The 23,239-nt window shown below is 47.3% G+C and overlaps 1 protein-coding gene across 3 annotated transcripts; it reads left to right on the top strand.

Annotated features, from left to right (window-relative positions):
• The first annotated feature begins 3,572 nt into the window (after positions 1–3,572).
• Positions 3,573–19,888, top strand: LOC146041679 (uncharacterized). 3 transcript variants are annotated; one of them, XM_083161601.1, is made up of 10 exons: positions 3,573–3,701; positions 7,745–7,789; positions 10,230–10,271; positions 10,866–10,925; positions 11,576–11,665; positions 13,415–13,465; positions 14,737–14,778; positions 15,359–15,433; positions 18,190–18,232; positions 19,810–19,888. In XM_083161601.1, exons 1-10 carry the CDS (start codon positions 3,689–3,691, stop codon positions 19,862–19,864), a joined length of 516 nt encoding a protein of 171 aa, XP_083017727.1. In that variant the 5' UTR covers positions 3,573–3,688; the 3' UTR covers positions 19,865–19,888. The 3 variants fall into 3 exon arrangements, with proteins under 3 accessions (XP_083017727.1, XP_083017729.1, XP_083017728.1); XM_083161602.1 differs by having other exon boundaries at positions 3,622–3,701; positions 7,748–7,789; XM_083161603.1 differs by lacking the exon at positions 13,415–13,465.
• The last annotated feature ends 3,351 nt before the right edge of the window (positions 19,889–23,239 follow it).

Below are 23,239 nucleotides of genomic sequence, written 5' to 3'. Positions count from 1 at the left end.
GCGGAAGGACTCCTGGGTCAAGGACCACAAAGTCCTTGTATCGCAAAGGACCGCTCTGATCAGGAGAGCTATCTTGTGTTATTTAAATTTCATTTTTAGGTACATAGAAGTGTCGTCAATGGCGGTATTTACACTATAGGTGGCGGGATCCACTATGCAATTCTGCCCCAAATATGTTCCCTACCATCAGATTAATTTTGTTTTTGCAATTTAAAAATAAACAACAAAAAGACTCTATTTTCCGTACACATCTTGTGACGTTCAGGCTGATGTCGTAGTAGGCCGATATCGTCTTCTCCAGCAGACATTTCTAGCGTTTCTCAGAGCTGGGGACCTGGAACACAATGAGATCAACATTCTAATTGTGAGACCGTCAGGCAATTATACCTCCGTGATTCATTCTGGGCCTCAGAGAGGAAAATCCCTTGCTGGGCAATAACACTACATGTAATCATTCGGCGATGTATGCCACAACAGTTCATTCTGGCACTTTTAGTGAGTGGCAAATGGTTTCCCTGGCACTCACCAGCCAGCAGTACCAGGAGGTGCCCAGTAATAGCCAGGAGTGAGGGACCATCAGTTATTTACATCCCGCCTAGGGAACCCAACTCAATGCTGAGTAACCTGGACATAGGGGAGGGGAAAGAAGGTCTTTTTTTAAATGGGTGAGGTATAACAGATTGATAATGTTATGGTCGACTTTCATTATGTTGACATCAAACAGCCGGAATGCATTCGGTTGACAATTGCATGTCGACTACATCAACAGTGTTGATCTGTCATCAGGATACCCTTTTTTATATATAGGCTGCATTATCTGAGCCATGACATGTGTGACACATCTTACCTAGGTCTACGGTTTTGAAATGATCGAAGATGATCAATGGTGCAGCTAGAACGTTTTCTCCCCCCTGCTAAAATATATTCCAGCGGTTTGGCCTCTAGTGTTACAATTCCCTAGGAATCATGTGAATCTCCAACAACATGTGCAGGTTTAACCGTTGACCGCCTTCATGATAGTGCGGGTATAGATGTAACTATTTGTGGGGCATGTGTATGATAAAGGTGGAGGGTTAATTTACTAAGATGGGAGTTCTACTGAAGATGGGACGTTGCCCATAGCAACCATAGTAACATAGTCGTACTTTAGGTCTAAAGAAGACATACGTCCATCAAGTTCAACCTTTTACAGGACCCGTTAGAGGTTGTTGTCTAGATGTTTAATCCCCATTTGAAATTTTTTGCCGGGGGGCATGTGAGCCTCTGGGTTTTGTTACCCCGGTGTGAAAACAGGGGTGTAACCTCAGGGGATGACACACAATTATAGTCCAAGCCCCATCTATTCCCCACGGGTGGCAGCAGGAACTCCCAACTGCCGACCCCCCCCCCCCCGCCGCAGGACATTGCTGGCCCCGGGCGGGCCTCAGGAACAGTATAGTGTGCTGAAGTGCAGCAGTAGCGGAAACGAGCCATGCAACCGTACACTAGTTGGGGAGGTAGGGTGCTCAGGTGTTGTCATTGACTCCCCCCGAAAAGGTGAAAAACATGACTCTCTGCTGTTGACCTAAACATGGGGCTTAATTCAGGTTAGATCGCACGGCTGTCAATTCACTGGCCAATTATCGATAGACTGCACATGCGAACATCCCATAACTGGCTTTTTTCTGGGAGTATCAAGGAATGCGCAGGCATGCCCAGGTGTATTAGGTGAAGTCATGTGACGTCAGCTCCGCCCCCAATCAGCCTGATTCTATCACAGCCGCTGAGTAACTCCTGGGCTACGCACACACTGCACACACTGGGGAATCATTACATGGTGAGCAGCTGTTATCTGGGAGTGTCAGGTAATATGCAGGCGTGGCCAGGTGTATGAGGGGAAGTCATGTGATGTCAGCTCCGCCCCTGATCAGCCTGATTCTATCACAGCCGCTGAGTAAGTCCTGGGCTACGCACACACTGCACACACTGGGGAATCATTACATGGTGAGCGGCTGTTATCTGGGAGTGTCATGGAATACGCAGGTGTGGCCAGGTGCATGAGGGGAAGTCATGTGACGTCAGCTCCGCCCCGATCAGCCTGATTCTATCACAGCCGCTGAGTAAGTCCTGGGCTACGCACACACTGCACACACTGGGGAATCATTACATGGTGAGCGGCTGTTATCTGGAAGTGTCAGGTAATACGCAGGCGTGGCCAGGTGTGTGAGGGGAAGTCATGTGATGTCAGCTTCGCCCCCGATCATCCTGATTCTATCACAGCCGCTGAGTAAGTCCTGGGCTACACACACACTGCACACACTGGGGAATCATTACATGGTGATCGGCTGTTATCTGGGAGTGTCAGGGATAATGCAGGCGTGGCCAGGTGTGTGAGGGGAAGTCATGTGACATCAGCTCCGCCCCTGATCAGCCTGATTCTATCACAGCCGCAGAGTAAGTCTTGGGCTACACACAGACTGCACACACTGGGGAATCATTAAATGGGGAGTGGCTGTTAACTGGGAGTGTCAGGTAATACGCAGGCATGGCCAGGTGTGTGAGAGGAAGTCATGTGATGTCAGCTCCGCCCCCGATCAGCCTGATTCTATCACAGCCGCTGAGTAAGTCCTGGGCTACGCACACACTGCACACACTGGGGAACCATTACATGGTGAGCGGCTGTTATCTGGGAGTGTCAGGTAATACGCAGGCATGGCCAGGTGTGTGAGGGGAAGTCATGTGACATCAGCTCCGCCCCCGAACAGCCTGAGTCTATCACAGCTGCCGAGTAAGTCCTGGGCTACGCACAGACTGCACACACTGGGGAATCATTACATGGTGAGCGGCTGTTATCTGGGAGTGTCAGGTAATACGCAGGCATGGCCAGGTGTGTGAGGGGAAGTCATGTGATGTCAGCTCCGCCCTCGATCAGCCTGATTCTATCACAGCCGCTGAGTAAGTCCCGGGCTACGTACAGACTGCACACACTGGGGAATCATTACATGGTGAGCGGCTGTTATCTGGGAGTGTCAGGTAATACGCAGGCGTGGCCAGGTGTGTGAGGGGAAGTCATGTGATGTCAGCTCCGCCCCCGATCAGCCTGATTCTATTGCACCCACTAGACTGCACACACTGGGGAATCATTACATGGTGAGCGGCTGTTATCTGGGAGTGTCAGGTAATACGCAGGTGTGGCCAGGTGTGTGAGGGGAAGTCATGTGATGTCAGCTCCGCCCCGATCAGCCTGATTCTATTGCACCCACTAGACTGCACACACTGGGGAATCATTACATGGTGCGCAGCTTGTGAATGGATTTGCAGTGAATCCCTAATCTAGGTAATTTTCGCAAGCCTTGCTAGGCAATTTGCAGGCTTGCACGGGGTGGGATTTCACTCTGGTGGGGCGGTATATACCTGATTGCAGGGCTCCGAAAATCAGCAGCTGTGCGATCAGGTCTGACATGTAAGGCTCTGTCTCCCCTTGGGGGGGGGGGGGATGGGAAGAGAACGAGAGAGAGAATATTAAAAGAGTTTGTGGGCACAATGTCTGTCTGATTTTCAAAATAAGTAATCAAATGTCACTTTGTGGTGTACAAGCAATGACTGCAGTATTAAAGTGTGTTAAGGTTGAATCTTTATTTATCACTGTGTAACATTTGTCATCACTTCTTAGTGTGTGGCCACTTTGCTGATTCTGGCGCTCTCCCTGATGGTAGCACCAGGTACGTTCATATCATCTTATATACATCAATTACCGGGACGGTGAGAGATATACTGCAGGAAGGGAGAGGTGGGAGGGGGGGGGGGCCCTCCGTGAATTGCGGGAGGTTGGGGGGGGGGGGGGGGGGGGGCACGGGGCACGATTAATTCTTTCTACTGCTGATACCTCTCCCTATGCAACCAAGCATCTGACTTGCCTTCTTCATTGCTTTGTTACATTGCCTACCTGCCTTTAAGTCCCCTGAAATAGTGACACCTAGATCCCTCTCTTCCTCAGTAGTTTCCATTATAGTGCCATTTATACTATATTGAGTCTTTGGATTTTTGCAACCCAAGTGCATGATTTTGCATTTTTGGCATTAAACTGTAGTTGCCATTCTCTTGACCATTCCTCTAATCTACCTAGGTCATCAATCATTTGTTTTACCCCTCCTGGTGTGTCTACCCTGTTGCATACCTTTGTGTCATCTGCAAAAAGGCACATTTTACCCTCACTTCCATTTGCAATATCACCAATAAAGATATTAAAAAGCACTGTTCCAAGTACAGATCCCTGGGGTACTCCACTTGTAACCTTTCCCTCCTTTTACGTTTACTACAACTCTCTGTTTTCTGTCCTGCAACCACGCTCTTATCCATTCAACTATCTTAGAATCCAATCCCAAGCTTTCAAGTTTATTTAACAGTCTGCGATGTGGGACAGTGTCAAAAGCCTTACTAAAGTCTAGATAAGCTACATCTACAGCCCCATCTTGATCTACTTTAGTCACCCAGTCAAAAAAGTCAATAAGATTTGTTTGACATGATCTTCCCCCAGTAAACCCATGCTGTTTTGGATCCTGTAAATTGCTGGTTTTGAGATATTCTACAACTCTTTGTTTTAAGAGTGTTTCCATCAATTTCCATACTACTGATGTAAGGCTCACTGGTCGATAGTTGCTTTCCTCTTCCTTGCTTCCACTTTTGTGCAGTGGGACTACATTCGCTGTTTTCCAGTCCTCTGGGATTACTCCAGTAGCTAGTGACTGGTTGAATAATTCTGTTATTGGTTTTACCAGCTCCCCTTTAAGCTCTTTTAGTATCCTTGGATGTATCCCATCTGGCCCCTTTGATTTATCCAATTTCAGTTTTGAGAGTTCTGTGAGGACTTTCTCCTCTGTAAATGTACAAGTTTCTCCCCCCATTTACCCACTGACTGGGCCATTTTCTCTTCAGCCTGTGCTTTTGCAGATCTGATTACCTTCTTAGCCTCCTTCTGTCTAACAAGATACACCACTTTGTCCTCATTCTTCTGCATTTGCTTACATTTTTTAAAGGCCAACTTTTTTGCTTTCACAATACTTGCTACTTCTTTTGTAAACCACAATGGCTTCCTTTTCCTTGTGTTTTTCCTAACTCTTTTGACACAAAGGGGGTTATTTTGGTTCACTCTTTCTGACAAATTCCTTCTTAGAAGGACAAAACCATGTGCACTGCAGGGGGGCAGATGTAACATGTGCAGAGAGAATTAGATTTGGGTGAGTTATTTTGTTTCTGTGCAGGGTAAATACTGGCTGTTTTATTTTAAAACTGCAAATTAGATTTCAGTTTCAACACACCCCACCCAAATTTAACTCTCTCTGCACATGTTACATCTGCCCCACCTGCAGTGCACATGGTTTTGCTCATTTTGAGAACACATTTGTGTAAGTTCTGTTGCTTTTAGAATTGCACTTTTTAATTTTCCCCACTTCTCCTGCACTTCTTCCAAGTTCCTCCACTCTGCGAAAGAATCCCTTATAGAGTTTCCCATTTCTACAAAATCAGCCTTCCTAAAATGTATTGTGCTGTCATAGGCAGGCGCACGGGGGTGCCGGGGGTGCACAGGCACCCCCTAATGACCGGCTCCCCCTAATGACCAGCCCCCCCCCCCATACACAGACTGTGGCAGCAGCAGGGAAATAGCGCCACACTCCAAAGATGGCTGCCATTTTGGAGGAGACAGACACTATACAGTAGGTTGGCTTGACCTCTAGTGTCTGTCAGATAAGCGCAGCGATACCGTGCTGGAGTTAGCATGGACCTGCCCTGTCTCCTCTCCCATCAGTAGCACCATGGGGTAAGCAACCCCTTTCCCCCCACAGCTGCCCCGTGCAGGATCTGGAAACAAATCTGTTCCTCCAAATCCTCCTTCGCAGGGCTCACATGTACGTTACTCAAGCCAGAGTCTCTCTGGGTGCTGCAGGCCTCCCCTTTGCCCTGGATCCATGGTAGTTGCTAAATTGTAGTGGGCTAAAGGACCTTTCATACACAGGGGGAGGAGCAAGGCCAGGGGGCTTGCTCCTTCACTATCCACGCCACCACTGGTGGCCTGTAATAACCCGCGCCTGAAGCACAGCGAGCGAAGAGAACCCGCGAGTGTCCGTTGGGTCCCTTGTTCCGACCTTGCTCCTTCTCTCTTCGCCCCCTCTCCTCCCCTGTCACGTGACAAAGTCCCTTAGCCCACTTGAATTTAGACCTCACCCTGGATAAATGGGCCACCCTGACACCTTGCAGCTCCCCCACATATTGGTGAGTGCCCAGGGATCGCTGTACCCATCAACTCTTCTGTATGTGTGCCCCACTTCTTTTGTATATGTGACCTTCTTTACATTGCTATCCCTGTATGTGTGACCCCCTCTAACCCCTCATCCATAGTGTTTGACCCTCCTGTACCCCCTTGACCTGTGTGTGACACTTTGTCCCCTGCTACCCCCTTCCTCTGTGTATGTGACCCCGTCTACCCCAATTTCCCTGGTGTCTGAACCCCTGTTACCCTTATATGTGTGTATGTGACACCTTGTACCCGAATAATAATTTATAATGGGCCTTACGGTGAGTGGCATAATATGTAATGGGCATTACAATGTATGGCATTATGTATAATGGGCATTATGGTGTGTGGCATAATGTGTTATGGGCATTACGGTGTGTGGCATAATGTGTAATGGGCATTACGGTGTGTGGCATAAATTGTAATGGGCATTACGGCGTGTGGCATTAATTGTAATGAGCATTACGGCATGTGGCATAATATCAAATGAGCATTATGATGTGTGTCATTATGTGTAATGGGCATTGCATTGTTTGGTATAATGTGTAATAGGCAATACAGTGTGTGGCATTATGTGTAATGGGCATTATGGTGTGGCATTATGTGTAATGGGCATTACGGTATGTGGTATAACTTGTATTGGGCATTACGGTGTGTGGCATTAATTGTAACGGGCATTACGGCATGTGGCATAATATCTAATGAGCATTATGGCGTGTGGCATTTTGTGTAATGGGCATTACGGTATGTGGTGTAACTTGTAATGGGCATTACAGTGTGTGGCATAAATTGTAATGGTCATTACGGCATGTGGCATAATATCTAATGAGCATTATGGTGTGGGGCATTATGCGTAATGGACACTACAGTGTTTGGTATAATATGTAATAGGCATTAAGGTGTGTGGTATTTTGTGTAATGGGCATCACGGTTTAAATATTTGCTGCGCGCCTACAGAGGTCCCTGCCCCCTTTCTAGTATGTGTGTGTCTGTGTGTGGGGGGGGGGGAAGATTATTTCTGAAGTCCCTATATATAATTAAGTCACCAACTATTTAGTTTGCATTGATACCCAGGAGGAAGTGATAGATACGCCCAGTAGGTGGTGATTGACATGCCCAGTAGGCAGTCATAGATACACCCAGTAGGCGATGATAGACATGCCCTTCCTATGGTGCCCCCCCCCTAGTAAAATGGGCTGTGCACGCCTATGTGTGTTGTGTTGTATTGTGCTGCGTTGATTTGTATTGTGCTGTGTTGTGTTCTTTGATTTTGCAGACGTCACGGTCCCGACAGTCATGGAAACCTGATTTTTTCCAGAACTTTTTCTAAATGTGTTCACGTTGGGATGTAGATGAAGATATTTCTTGTATTAGTTTTGTTGTTTTGACCAGAACCCAGATGCAGCTCAGACCTGCACAGCGCCCTCTGCAGGCTTCTTTACATAGTAATAAATACTGTATTGAATGTTTCAGCAGGTTCCCTCAGTACCAGCAGCCCTTCTGCCAGCAGCGACCCAGGTGAGACAACATCGTGCACCATGGAGCCAGATGTACTAAGCCTGGAAAAGTGATAACATGGAGAGTGATAAAGTAGTAGCCAATCAACTCCTAGCTGCCATGTTACAAGTTGTTGGTTGACTGGTTGGTCATTTATCACTCTCCATTTTATCACTTTTTAAATATCAACTTTTGATTGTCATACATTTAATTCTACTATAAGAGATTATAAATTTTAGGGGCCGATCCTATTCATCCTGAATTGTGCGATGTGCCGTTGCCGCAATGTTTTAATGGCAGCAATGGCACCTGAAACCGCATCCTTCGGGGGCTAAAATAAGCCCCACTGTGCACTAAAGCGTTCGCTGCCCCATGTGTAAATTGCAGGCGCCGTAAAGTGCAGCCACTGCGACAATGACTGGCATCCGCTGAGCAGGATTGACCCCTGTTAACAAATGAGGATTATAAATAACTAGGTGATTCATCGCGCCCTACGGGCGCTCTTCACACCGTCGTAAGGGGCTGCGCCCCCTTAATTTGTGAACATTTGCATATGAGAAAGATGGTTAGAATTGTATGAAAGATGGCCTGTATTGCAACTTGAGTTATAGGTGAAATGTGTTAAATAGAGAGCATATGATGTGGAAGGGGGTGTGTATTGTTTTGTTTAATTAAAAAGCGGTTACAGAGTAAGATGTACATTGATAGTTTGGATGGTACAGTGACATTTGTGGGTGTGGGGGGGGGGGGGCTGTGTGTGCGTGTTGTTTAGGTGTGTGTGTGCAATAGTATAGTAGGGTGTTTTTGAGTCAGCGGCTCCCCACTGGCGGAGGTCATGACCAGGGGTTAAAGTGAGGGGGAACTGGGTGGAACTGAGTTCCACCACCTCTAATGGTAGGGGGAACTGAGTTCCACCTCCACCACAGCCCTGAACAGTAATTCCAACAGAAAAACCTGTCCCATCAGCTTCTTCTACTGGCACGGCGTACATAATGTAAAGTTAAGATGAACAACTGTGGGCATTATGTGTATAAGGGGAATTACTATGTGACTTAATATGAATCAAGGGCACTACATGCAGTGTAATGTGTATACGATTGTGCTACCATGTATGGTGGATACATTATCCCTTTATGGGTGGTAGGGCACAATTCCCTAGCACTGTTCTCGGCTCTGCCTAATGGGGGGGGGGGGGTCGGTGTTAGGGGAGTGGAGTTCCACCACCTCTCCAGGACCACTTTAAGCCCTGGTCATGACACAGGAAAACAGGAGGCTGGGTAGTGATAGGGGTGTGTGGACATAAGGGGGACTAAAGAGGAGGGTGGGAGATATTGTGCAGCTTCTGCCAGTGGATGAGGGGCCAGCGTGGCAGTACAGGAGTACAGGATTAGTCAGTGTCTCCTCCTACTGGGTGGGAGTTCGGGTGCATGAGAGCAGGAGGCTGGGCTATGAGGCATGATAGGGGAGAGGGGGGGCGCGGGGGGTTACAGTGAATCGCGGGAGGGAGGGTCGCGGGGGGTTGCCGCAATGACAGGAGGGGGGTCAGGGGTGGGGAATCGCGGTAGGGGGGGTCGTGGGAGCACCGTGAACCGCGGGAGGGGGGGGGGGGCGCGGGGTGCCGCGAATCGCAGGAGGGGGGGTTGTCACCGGGGGTGCCGCGAATTGTGGGGGGTGTGCTGTAAATCGCGGGAGGGGGGTCGCGGGGGGTGCCGCGAATTGCCACAAGAAAAAATCAACACAGAAAGGTCAACACATGTAAATGTTGACATAAGTGTGGCACTTCATTGGTGTCAATGTTGACACATGAGAATGAATATGAAAACATTGAAAAAGTGAAAAATAAATCTTGTCAACCTTTTTCATTGTCGACCATAGCCATGTCAGTGTTTTGCATGTGCCATTTAATCGTGGGGATGCTGTGAATGGGGGGGGGGAGGTGCATACCTCCCAACATGACCCTCTCCAGGAGGGACACATTGCTCTGTTTCTGGACTTCCTTCTTAATTTATGGATTACCATCACCTGTGCTTAAACACCTTTCTTATCAATTACCCTGTTTAAAACAGGTGATGACAATCATAAATTGAGATGGAAGTCCACAACCCAGCGTTACAGCTCCAGACACACTTTGAGTGACAGATGTAGCCAAATATATAAGAGATGGATTATATCAATTTATGTTGTCACCTTGTGGCCACAAGTGGTACTGCAATACCTTGTGATCTGTAATCTGCTCATGCAGAACCTGTCCAAGATAAATGAAAGACAGAGAGGCACCACCCTCCTGAACACATCGATAAGGAGGCCCGCATTCTACAGAGGTGGTTAGACAGCGCCAGTGTACACTTAGGGACGCTTCAATCAAATATTTCAGTTTAGGCTCAGTTATACGCGGGTTAAGGAAACATTATAATACCATGGGGGTTAAACCCTACTTAATTTGTTTTCTTTTACTCCTAAGCCTCCCCAAGCCCTTCCAGCTTCTCTGCCACCAGCGGACCAGGTAAGACCATCTATCTATCTATCTATCTATCTATCTATCTATCTATCTATCTATCTATCTCTCTTTCTCTCTCTCTCTCTCTCTCTGTTTGTCTGTCTATCTATCTATCTATCCATCTCTCTCTCTCTCTCTGTCTATCTATCTATCTATCTATCTATCTATCTCAGGGTTGCCGACTTTCTTATTCTCCTCTCCGGGAGAAGCCTGGAGAGGAGAGTTTCAGTAGCCGCTCAGGGGGCAGGGCTTAAGCGTGACATCACTAAGCCCCACCCCCATGCTGGTAAACCAGCGAATTCAGGGATCTCCGTTAAGGGGGCGGGGCTAAAATGTCGCGATTGTGTTATTTTAGCTCCGCCCCCTCCTCTGAGACCCGAGGATTGCGGCATTTTAATGCCGCGATCCGGGGGTCAGCGGGGGTCCCCCCTGAATCCGGGAGGGTTGCCCACCCTTCCGGGGGGCCGGAAGGGGGACCCGATTTTCGGGAGACTCCCCAAAATTCCGGGAGGGTCGGCAACCCTGATGTATCTATCTATCTATCTATCGTTAGACCTAACCCCAGTGTAGCCCATACTGAATAGATGGCATGTCTTCTAGGTTCCATCACTATACCACAGACCGTTGCCCAGAATACGTCATCATCAGCAGACACAGAGGGTGAGTGGTTCCCATAAATCCCATATACTGACCAATCGCAGAACACCGCTCTCAATGCCTCTGTTACTCAAGGACAGTATCTGCCCTGTACTGTGATTGGCTGCTTCTAATATGACTACAATATGGAACCAACAGAAGCTAAATTCTTGGATAAGAGAAAGAGCGCCCCCTGTATTCAGGGAGGGTACTACTACTGCATTATGCACCAATCACAGACTTTTATACTGTACCTACTAATTTATGTGCCTCAATCTTGTCCTCATCCTCGTTTTAACCAACAGGTGTCTAGAGTACAATGTTCTTTGCATCAAACAGACAGTGCTGTGTCCATATTCCTCATTGGGATTGACCGATACACATTTACTATGATGCAGCCAGTGATGTCATGACTGAACAGTGATGTCACTAATTTGTAGTAGATTTATTGGCTGCATCCCCGATGATCACACATCTTCTGGGCGATATTTTTTAAGAAGCTGGGGCACTTGTACCAAACACACCTGCTGTGGCCGTGGGGGTAACAGCGCCTGCGGTAGGTGCAGCTTGTGCCCCCCTGAACCCATTCTAGATACTCCACTGGGTATAGTACATTGTAAGCATGTCATCATGCCGCTAGTGCACTGTGTAATGTGCATGCTTGTCTCACCCAGATTACACTACCCGCGCTACGTCACAAGATGGCGCCACGCGATGGAATGTTCTGGGCACAACCGAATCTCCTCCTACGGCCACAACAACGGGTGAGAATGGACGCTGCATTTACTTGTGCTGCTCGGGTAACAGAAATGTAATTAAGGTCCCATGAGCCACTCAAATACCACCGATGGTGGGGATTATTAGACAGACAGTGTCCAGATAGACAGTCAGTAGGTTGACAGTGACAAGTCGAGCCTCGACCTTACGACAGTGTCGCACTATTGCATGTAGACCTCTCGATGTCGACCTGTACATTGTAGACCTATCAACCAGGTCTTGAAACTAAGTACCAGCCAATCAGCTCCTGACTGACTGTCACATTGCAAGCACAGCTTGATACATGGCTACCAGGAGCTGATTGTTCCGTACTTTACCTCTTACCCAGGGCCGGATTTGTGCCTAGGCCCGTGAGGCACCGGCCTCAGGGCGGCACCAATTAAGGGCGGCAGGCTGGCTGACATTCTGTTAAATGGCACACCGGGTGGGCAGCGGCGAGTGACGAGCGCCGCCGCCGCATAGATGAATTATATGTAGGCGGCAGCGCCACTAGTCACCCGCCACTGCCCACCCACTCTGCCGTGCACATTACATCACCTCTGGTGGCTGGGTCCAACGGTCCCCCTGGCTCAGGCTCACTGCTGCCGGCTTCCACCCATTGGCTACTCTACACACACACAGTCTATTGGCTGCTGTGTATCCAGCAGCTGAGCTGAACGGCGCGCAGATCCTCCCTGTGCTCATCACAGTGTGTGAGCCAGAGAGAGACTGATGGAGACACTGTGCTAATCACTGTACTAATAAGTGCCTCCCTCCCTCCCTCCGAGTCCTCCGTACAGTGAGCAGTCCAGAGTGCTTAAAAAAAATATTAAGGTGGGCTACAGTTACATTTTTATGACACATATATATAAATAACAATGTATATACATATATGATTACATTAAAATTGGGGGGGGGGGGGCACAAAAATGTTGTGCCTAGGGGCGGCCTGACCCCTAAATTCGCCCCTGCTCTTACCACTTTATCTCTATCCAAACATTGCCCATTGTGACATGGGACAGTTTAGAGCAGTGTTTCTCAACCTCGGTCTTCAGGACCCCCCCCGACAGTACACGTATTCCAGGTGTCCACACAGAATCACAGGTGAAATAAATAATTAGCTCCCATCTTGTAAAATGAATAATGAGTGCACTTGTGCACCTGCCGGGTGACCTGGACAACATGCACTGTTGGGGGGTCCTGAGAACCGAGGTTGAGAACCACTGGTTTAGAGGAATGATTGAGATATTTTTTTCCCAGTGAAACAGCACCCCTAGTGGTAGACGAAAGGAATGCTTAGGAAATATCTTCATTAGAGACGAGTTTGAATTTAACTTATTCTGACAAATCTACGTTGTCAGGGTCAGAGTGCCAGGGTCAGAGTGCCAGGGCTGCTCTTGGTGATATGCTCTGGTGCCCGGACTCCTGTGTCTGTGACCGGCAAGCTGCGGGGCATGCTGGGAAGAATCCGTGTCGGATCCCTCATACAGCACTGCGGAAATAAAGCCTTAGGCTTCTAGGGATACGGTCATTAGGTAAACAAGCATTGGGTCGACACCATTAGGTCGACAAGCAGAAAGGTCGATATGGGTCTAGGTCGACATAGGTCTAGGTCGACACAAGCATTAGGTCGGCATCTCTAGAGCCCTTCTCTATATTAGGGGTCTATTTTATGGGAATAACAGACGCATATGCAGAAGTGAAGTACATATATGCTGTAGAACCGCCTCTATCCTTTGGCAAATTTGTTATTTTAGGTCCTTCGAAAAGTGTGACCACAAGATCCGTTGTCCACAAAAACACCAAAGGTGAGACACAGATTACGTCTGGGGTACAAATTGGGTTAATATGGTAAAAAAAAGAGCGGGACCTCTCCCTTTACATTGTTACATCTGCCCCACCTGCTGTGCAGCTTGGTGCAGCCCAGTAGATTGATCCTGGAGATTGACTTTTCTGCTGTGCACCAAAAACAGCATTCTGCGTTCTAATTGACATTCTCTCGTGACCTAGGGCGGGATTTATCAATACTCGCATTTCTGTCCTTTTTTTCGTGCTGTTTTCGCAGGCTTTTTGCGGAGTTTTCCGCGTTATGTATGATTTTTTTCCCTTGTTTCTTAGGTCTGCGGTAATGCAGACCTCCGTCGGAATCTTTTCTTTTTTTTTTTTGTGCGCATGCGCAGATGCGTCCTGCTGCTGGCTGGGTTTCCCCGGCTCGCAGCGCTCAGCTTTTGTTTGACTTATCCCTTGTATTGCTGGCGAACTGCAGTTGTGACAGTTCAATTATTAAAGTATAATATATTTTTACAGTGTATTTTTACAGTGTGTTATTTACCTTATGAAAACAGGTTGTGCTGTGGGATGTATTTTACTTGTATGGGAGGCAAGATTGGTTCTTTTTTGGAAGGTGTGAGGCACAGATCATCAGGGCTAGGCAAGAGGCAGTGTGCCTCACACCTCACTGCCTCTTGCCTAGCCCTGATGATCTGTGCCTCACACCTTCCAAAAAAGAACCAATCTTGCCTCCCATACAAGTAAAATACATCCCACAGCACAACCTGTTTTCATAAGGTAAATAACACACTGTAAAAATACATTATACTTTAATAATTGAACTGTCACAACTGCAGTTCGCCAGCAATACAAGGCGAATTATGTCCAAAAAAAGCTGAGCGCTGCGAGTGTTAATACATAACACAGCGCTTCAGCTGCAATACACTGCTATGGGATGATCTTGCGCGCCGGAAACTCCGCGATATTTCAACCCGGCGGAGTTTTTTCATGAACAAGAATCGGAAACTTTATTCATACATCACATGAACAGTCGGCGGAAGCGAAAACGGGATGTCAGCGCGACGGTAAGCGTTGATACATCCCGCCCACAGTGCCCTCTTGTGGCTGAAGAGTAGAATGCGTGCTAAGCCTTTTAAAACTAAACGTTTGTTTTATCAGCAAAAACAAGCTTTATTATTATCATTCACTTTATTATCATTCAATTTAATAGCTCTACGTATGGATGACTGCCGATTACAGAGTTTGTAGTATCAGCGTAGTGTATATGTTCTGTTGCTTTATATTACAGACAAGGCTAAAGGCGGACAACACGACCAGATATTCTACTATGGTGAGTAAGACTTCTTCAAATATGACCCAGATTGAGATCAGAATACATTGACCAAGAAAGGAGGAAAATATAATCAGGACTTACAGTAGCAAAGCTTTGAGATCACATGTCTTTATGTCACTGTTTACGCCGGTCTTCTTTCTCCCATTGAGGACCAGATGTATCCAGCTTCAAAAAGTGATAAAGTGGAGAGTGATAAACAACCAACCATTTGGCCCCAAACTGTCATTTTTCAAATGCACCCTGTAGCGTGACAGTTGGGAGCAAATTGTCGGGCTGTTTAACACTCTACATGGGGTTAGGTTTAGGCGGTGGGGTGTGGGGGTAAGGCACCAGTAGAGATGGTTAGGGTCTGTTTTCAGGGGGGGGGGGGGAGGTTAGACTGCTGGAAGGGAGGGATAAGGTTGTGGGTTGGGGCAGGGAGAGGGTAAGTATACTTACTTGCCCCCTGTCGAGATCCCTACCACGGTCATCTGTATGTATCCCGAAGACAATGCAGGGAAATGGTTGTACAAAGAAGGTAAAAATAGTTTTAACAGCAAAAGACTAATAACAATTTAATGATTTTTATTATTTGCAGATTATAAAAAACTGAGAATACAAGGTTTGATCTGTGCTCTGATACTGTGCATCATTGGGCTCCTGGTGCTGACTAGTAAGTGTAAATAATGATGCAAAATAGCCGGTGTATTGAGGGGGGGGGGCAGATTTTTTGGCCCTCACCAACCGGTAAAAGCCCTCTATATCACCGATCCCTGATGCCTTAGGGCAGGCATTCCCAACCACGTCCTCAGGGCACACAACAGTGCAGGTTTTAGTGATATCCAGGCTTCAGCAGAGATGGTTTAATCACAATCACTAAGGTACTGATTAATTCACCTGTGCTCAAGCCTGGATATCTACAAAACCTGCACTATTAGTGTGCCTTGAGGACCGTGGTAGGGAATGCCTGCCTTAGGGAGAAATAGCTTTTTATGCATTGCACATATGTATGCATCGGACACACTGTTCACCTTCTGCAGAAACACCAGCTAGATCAGGGCTGGGCAACACCGGCCCTCCAGATGTTAGTGAACTACACATCCCAGCATGCCTTGCATCAGTTTCAGCATGGCCACATAGCAAAACTAATGCAAAGCATCCTGGGATGTGAAGTTCACTAACATCTGGAGGGCCGGTGTTGCCCAGCCCTGAGCTAGATGGATCTTGAGATGGGTGTGGTGTATGGTCCCGACAGTCGGGATCCCGACAGTCTTTAGCCCGACATTGGGATCCCGACTGGCCGGACTCCGACAGCGGGGCGAGCACAACAAAGACCCTTGAGGGTCGTGGACCCCCACGAGGGAGAATAGCCTGTGGCCGTCGGGCCCCGAGCGTCGGGGTTTTGACTGTCGGGATCCCGATGTCGGGGTAATAACTGTCGGGATCCCGACTCTCGGGAAACTGTCCGGCACCCCTTAAGATTGCCTACAATTCAAAATCCACACTTGATACTACAACTCCATTGACATAATTTTTATTTTTATGCATTTAGGGGGAAAATCATGTCAAATGCTAAAGCAGGAGTGGGAGTTTTTAGTAATAGTGATTGGTCCTATCTGCTACAATAAAAAAAAAAGATCAGAAAGAAGGCTGGTGTTTCCAACGGTGTTAGAAACAATTATTTAAATAGCCAATTCATTTTAATGGGATTGACTGCCATTGAAATGCATAGTCCATTGAAATGGCAGTGTCCAAATTGTATTAAACATCCCAACATCTCATGTGTACTTTAAGCATGTCATAACATATGTGAACTTAACATAACTAAACCTGAAATAAAGACTCGGAGACATAGGTTTGGCAGAAATTGTTAACTGATTTATTTGTAGCAACTTTTAAGCTAATTTGTTTATTTGAATTAATTTGAATTAATTAATTTGATTTAATTATTAATTAATTAATGGTGGCCAAGAAAGAACGGCCACAAATGTAACTCCACCCCAATTCTGACGTAACTGGCCTAACTCAAAAATACAGGCGGTATCCAACTCTACCCACACATTGACTACCCACCCAGCCGGGTGGGGACGCTGTCCCCGACACGGGTGATACAACGAAAAGGCCTAAGCCAATAAGAGGTGAGTGCACCGCAAACAAGCCATAAAAACGCCCACAAAACCTGTGGTGTGAGCTAATTGATTAAATCTGCCGTTCTTTCCCGCCTATCAGCTAACTCGATTAACACCCACCACCCTCGATAAATAACAGGGAAGGGAGGGCGGGGAATTCTGCAGGAAGAAGAGGAAATCTCCTCCCCTTCCTGCTATTATCAATCAGTCACCACTGCCAGACCTATGTCCTTATTGGCTCTCCGAGTCACATGCCTCTCAGTGTGACATGCAGATGTGGATGTTTAATTCACTCCATGTCAAGTGTTGGCATTTCGTTACTCTTAACTAAGCTGTACCAGAAACATTACATGTACAATCTGATCAGTTTCTGCACCAGCTTTCATCAATATCTCCTTATGGATATAATTCCAAGGGACAGGTTACACATGGAATTGGGAGTTTATTTACTCCCTGTCAATAGGTGAATTTGAAATTTCGGGGTTCACTGACTAAGATAGAATATTCAGCAGGATTAAAATCTGCACTGGATAAAAACAACCAATCAGCATGTAGCTGTTATCTGATTGGTGCAAGTTTGATAATAAGAGTCAAGTGGATACCCTGGGTATTGGGGGAGCACAAAATCCAAAACCTTGCACCTAATTGAATATCTCAAATAATGTCCATGTTAACATTCTGGTGTCTACATTTTTTAATGTTGACATTGCATAGCACATTCTCCTCAAGTGTATACATGGCCAAAGTAACAAATCGTAATAACCAATCAGAGTATTCTGTACATTTCCTTACTTGCACCAGAATGATCAAAGCTAACTAGAGATTGGATGCATTGGGTTAGTGCACAATTGTGGGTCAATCCAATTGAGTGTGAGGTTCTCATTGCGGCAGCAGACACACTTTCCCGCATCCCGTACTTGCACAGACGTGCCCGCTACCCCATAGGACTGCAAGTCATTTTGAGGGAATTGGGCAGAAATCAGCCCATGATGGGTACAAGTTTTAATTCCGCTGCTGGCATTGAAATTCAGGGGCAATTGAATGTCACATCCTTTGCATATACTTGGATTGACCCAAGCGACTAGCCTCATGTGACATAGGGACTTATACAGTAGGTGCCACAATTGGTTGCACCATAGGCAAAGAGGAGGGGGGTCAGGGCATAGGAAGCTTCTAAAGGCCTCATCCTCTCTTAAAACGGCCTAAAGTAGCAGATAAATCACTGAACGTCATAACCAGCGACATTGAGTACAGCTACGTAATTGTCTTGGCTATAATGGGAACTGGTCTTTCTCTACAGGTGGGAAATGCCGTGGACTCTCCTTTCGTCGCCGCCAAAGACGGTAAATTGTGCATTTGTTACTCGCTGTATAACAAGGATGATGAAGTCAAATATCCCCTTTGGGTAAAGCGGTGTCCGGATTCCTGAAAGAAAATGTCTAGGTTGACAACCTATTGTCGACATACATATTTTTCGACACAAGGTATGGTTGATGCATGAAAAGGTCCACATGAGTTTTTTGAGGGAATTTTATCAATGTTTTACTGTTCCATCCGTGTGGTCTCCGATTGGGAACGGTAAAGTGTGCTGAGCGCAGTGGAAGCAGAGCAAGCGGACGAGGTGCACTAATCGGGGGTCCACGCCGCCATGCCGGCCTTTTTATGCATCAAACTTTGTCCAGTGTCAACCATTTGGGCAGTGGCGTAACTATAAATTTTGCTCCCCCCTGCCAAAAAGTTTGTGGCGCCCCCTGGGCTCCTCTCCAGCGTGTTTCCCCAGCGGAGAAGCTGAAACAGAAGAGAGGCAGAGAGACCAGCAGACACTTCTGCTTCCCCTGGCTCAGACGCGTTCCAGGCCGCCCCAGCACGCCCATCCTTTACACAGTAGCCAATAGCCAGCTCTGTGTACAGTGGGTGGATTTGTCGTCACTATCATGGCTGACTCCCCTCTGGTGCTCAGCCAGCAGGCAGCAGCATGTCAGTGCGTCGAGCGGGTGCTGGCGCCCGCTACCCCTTGCTCCCCCAAGCAGCTGCTGGGGCTGCTTTACAGTAGTTACGCCACTGCATTTGGGGTTAAACTAGACTTTGTCGGACCTTCTACACCACATTCTGATAACGCAATTGTCTTGGCAGTTATCCTATGAATCTATTCTGGTGGTGGTGGTGGTGTGTGTGTGTGTGTGTATGGGGGGGGGGGTGGTGGTGGGGTGTATTAGGATGTAGAGGGTGGCAGACTGATAATGTGGGTGTGTTAGGGCTTAGAAATTGGCAGGCAGAAGGCCGATTTAGAGTCCCAATCCACCCATGGGTTTGAGTTTGGACTCACCCCTCTTAATAATAATATAAATACACAGTACACAAAAGTACAGAAAAGCTATTCATAAACAATGCTTAGGGAAATTAAGGAAATGCTTGAGTAAACAGGAAAGTCTTGAGTCTGTTTTAAAGGATTGTAAAGTGGGGGCCTCTACCCGTTATGTGCCCCACTTGCAGTGTAGTTTGTAAGGTGCCTAGATACAGGATTTTTTTTGCTTTAATCCCCATTCAGAAACATCCACAACGAGTCCATTCATTCCCATGAGTTTTGAGACACATGTTTCCAGCGCAAATGTGTGAATGAGCCCTAAATGCGACATCAGGTTCTCCTGGTATTATTAAGCTATTAGAAGTAATGGGCAGGACCCTACCTAAACCTGGAAGTCCTGTCACTTTAGCAAACACCGTATGTATGAGTACACATGCCTCACCATCATCCAGCCCCCCCCCCCCCCCCCCCGCCGTCAATCAGACTGAGGTTGCATTTCCAGAATGCACATATGCGCTCCAGCCATTTTCACACAAAAGCAGGGGCTGCTGAATAAGGCCCACAGGTTGGTGAATATATTCAGGCTAAACTCTCATTTTTTTCTGTGTATTCCAGGAAATATAATATGGTTACAAAGAGCTTACACACAGCTGAAGAATTTCCTGCGTAAGAATAACCAGATGTAATTTTCTACAGTTTTATAATAAATTAACTTTTTTATCTGGAAAACTTAATATGACTTATTGTGTTATCCTATTACGCCACCTGCTGGTGAAAACATAAATCCTTTTACCGTGGGTTCTTACGTGTGTGTGTATGTGTGCGCATATGTGTGTGGCGGCCATTTTTCTGGTGATTCACTGCTACCTTCATCGCAGGGTAAGTAGTCTTCAATAGAACTTCCATCTTCGTAAAAATACCCCGCCACCTATGCTCAGGGCTGTCAAGACATTTTGCAGGTCCTGATAGATGTTATAACAGAAAGTGAAAGCAATTTTTGCAGGGACACTGATCTGTTTCAAACACGCTGGATATGGAGGGAGGGAGCTGTGAAGACAGAGGTTGGAGGTAGGAGAAGATGGGGGGTGGGGTGGAGAGTTTGTAAAAACTGTCACTGATCAAAGTGAAAGTAAAAACTGTCACAGCTCAAAATAAAAGTACATTGCAGAAGCCGTCATTCTGATGGGATTTTAAGTAGTTTGTATATAAAGCACATTCACAGCTGCAGATGCATTAATGTACACCTGGGAGTATGGATCTCTGAGGTTCTGGTCGCTTGTTTTCACTTCAGGACCACACAGACAGAACAATAGTGAATCACATCTTTTTTAGTACAATGCAATGAAGATGAATTATAATTAATGCACTTTAATCTCACTTTACAATAAAATAAACACATTCTTTGAAGCTTTACTTCCTCCCCTAAACTAGTAACTACAGTATCTATAATACTGACATTGGGATTGTGCATTAGTTATAGCGGTAGATCCTGTAGAATTGTGTTTGCTTCTGATACAACAGAAATAAGCCCAAGGGTTCGATTCATACCGGTTCCCACATGCGTATTGGTAGCAGTGCACGAGACCTGGCTGCATGGGGCTTCAGCAAAAAAAACTGTTCTCAAGCCGAACATTGGATGAGCGACAGGGAGTGGGCATGTGGAGGTGGTGCAAGGAAAACGAGGGGTGGATCGATAGAAACGCTAAGTGTCAGTGGGAACGCAGGCATGCTTAATCCTGCTAGGGGAGGGAGAATGACATCATCTGCTAGGGGAGGGAGAATGCCATCATCTGCTAGGGGGGGTGAGAATGACATCATCTGCTAGGGGAGGGAGAATGACATCATCTGCTAGGGGAGGGAGAATTACATCATCTGCTAGGGGAGGGAGAATGACGTTGTCATCTGCTAGGGGAGGGAGAATGACGACATCATCTGCTAGGGGAGGGAGAATGACATTGTTTGCTAGGAGAGGGAGAATTACGTCATCTGCTGGGGGAGGGAGAATGACATCATCTGCTAGCGGAGGGAGAATGAAGTCATCTGCTAGGGGACGGAGAATTACATCATCTGCTAGGGGAGGGAGAATGACATCATCTGCTAGGGGAGGGAGAATGACATCATCTGCTAGGGGAGGGAGAATGACATCATCTGCTAGGGGAGGGAGAATGACATCATCTGCTAGGGGAGGGAGAATGACATCATCTGCTAGGGGAGGGAGAATGACATCATCTGCTAGGGGAGGGAGAATGACATCATCTGCTAGGGGAGGGAGAATGACATCATCTGCTAGGGGAGGGAGAATGACATCATCTGCTAGGGGAGGGAGAATGACATCATCTGCTAGGGGACAGATAATTACATCATCTGCTAGGGGAGGGAGAATGACGTTGTCATCTGCTAGGGGAGGGAGAATGACGACATCATCTGCTAGGGGAGGGAGAATGACATTGTTTGCTAGGAGAGGGAGAATTACGTCATCTGCTGGGGGAGGGAGAATGACATCATCTGCTAGGGGAGGGAGAATGAAGTCATCTGCTAGGGGACGGAGAATTACATCATCTGCTAGGGGAGGGAGAATGACATCATCTGCTAGGGGAGGGAGAATGACATCATCTGCTAGGGGAGGGAGAATGACATCATCTGCTAGGGGAGGGAGAATGAAGTCATCTGCTAGGGGACGGAGAATTACATCATCTGCTAGGGGAGGGAGAATTACATCATCTGCTAGGGGAGGGAGAATGAAGTCATATGCTAGGGGACGGAGAATTACATCATCTGCTAGGGGACGGAGAATGACATCATCTGCTAGGGGAGGGAAAATGAAGTCATATGCTAGGGGACAGAGAATGACGTCATCTGCTAGGGGAGGGAGAATGACGTCATCTGCTAGGGGACGGAGAATTACATCATCTGCTAGGGGACGGAGAATGACGTCATCTGCTAGGGGAGGGAGAATGACGTCATCTGCTAGGGGACGGAGAATGACGTCATCTGCTAGGGGAGGGAGAATGACATCATCTGCTAGGGGAGGGAGAATGACATCATCTGCTAGGGGAGGGAGAATGACATCATCTGCTAGGGGAGGGAGAATGACATCATCTGCTAGGGGAGGGAGAATGACATCATCTGCTAGGGGACAGATAATTACATCATCTGCTAGGGGAGGGAGAATGACGTTGTCATCTGCTAGGGGAGGGAGAATGACGACATCATCTGCTAGGGGAGGGAGAATGACATTGTTTGCTAGGAGAGGGAGAATTACGTCATCTGCTGGGGGAGGGAGAATGACATCATCTGCTAGGGGAGGGAGAATGAAGTCATCTGCTAGGGGACGGAGAATTACATCATCTGCTAGGGGAGGGAGAATGACATCATCTGCTAGGGGAGGGAGAATGACATCATCTGCTAGGGGAGGGAGAATGACATCATCTGCTAGGGGAGGGAGAATGAAGTCATCTGCTAGGGGACGGAGAATTACATCATCTGCTAGGGGAGGGAGAATTACATCATCTGCTAGGGGAGGGAGAATGAAGTCATATGCTAGGGGACGGAGAATTACATCATCTGCTAGGGGACGGAGAATGACATCATCTGCTAGGGGAGGGAAAATGAAGTCATATGCTAGGGGACAGAGAATGACGTCATCTGCTAGGGGAGGGAGAATGACGTCATCTGCTAGGGGACGGAGAATTACATCATCTGCTAGGGGACGGAGAATGACGTCATCTGCTAGGGGAGGGAGAATGACGTCATCTGCTAGGGGACGGAGAATGACGTCATCTGCTAGCGGACGGAGAATGACATTATCTGCTAGCGGACGGAGAATGACGTCATCTGCTAGGGGAGGGAGAATGACGTCATCTGCTAGGGGACGGAGAATGACGTCATCTGCTAGGGGACGGAGAATGACGTCATCTGCTAGGGGACGGAGAATGACGTCATCTGCTAGCGGACGGAGAATGACATTATCTGCTAGCGGACGGAGAATGACGTCATCTGCTAGGGGAGGGAGAATGACATCATCTGCTAGGGAATGGAGAATAAC

This window comes from Crinia signifera, chromosome 19 (genome assembly GCF_055691185.1).
Source record: "Crinia signifera chromosome 19, ASM5569118v1, whole genome shotgun sequence".
Taxonomy (NCBI): Eukaryota; Metazoa; Chordata; class Amphibia; order Anura; family Myobatrachidae; genus Crinia; species Crinia signifera.
This window is presented reverse-complemented; position numbering and strand designations above follow the sequence as displayed.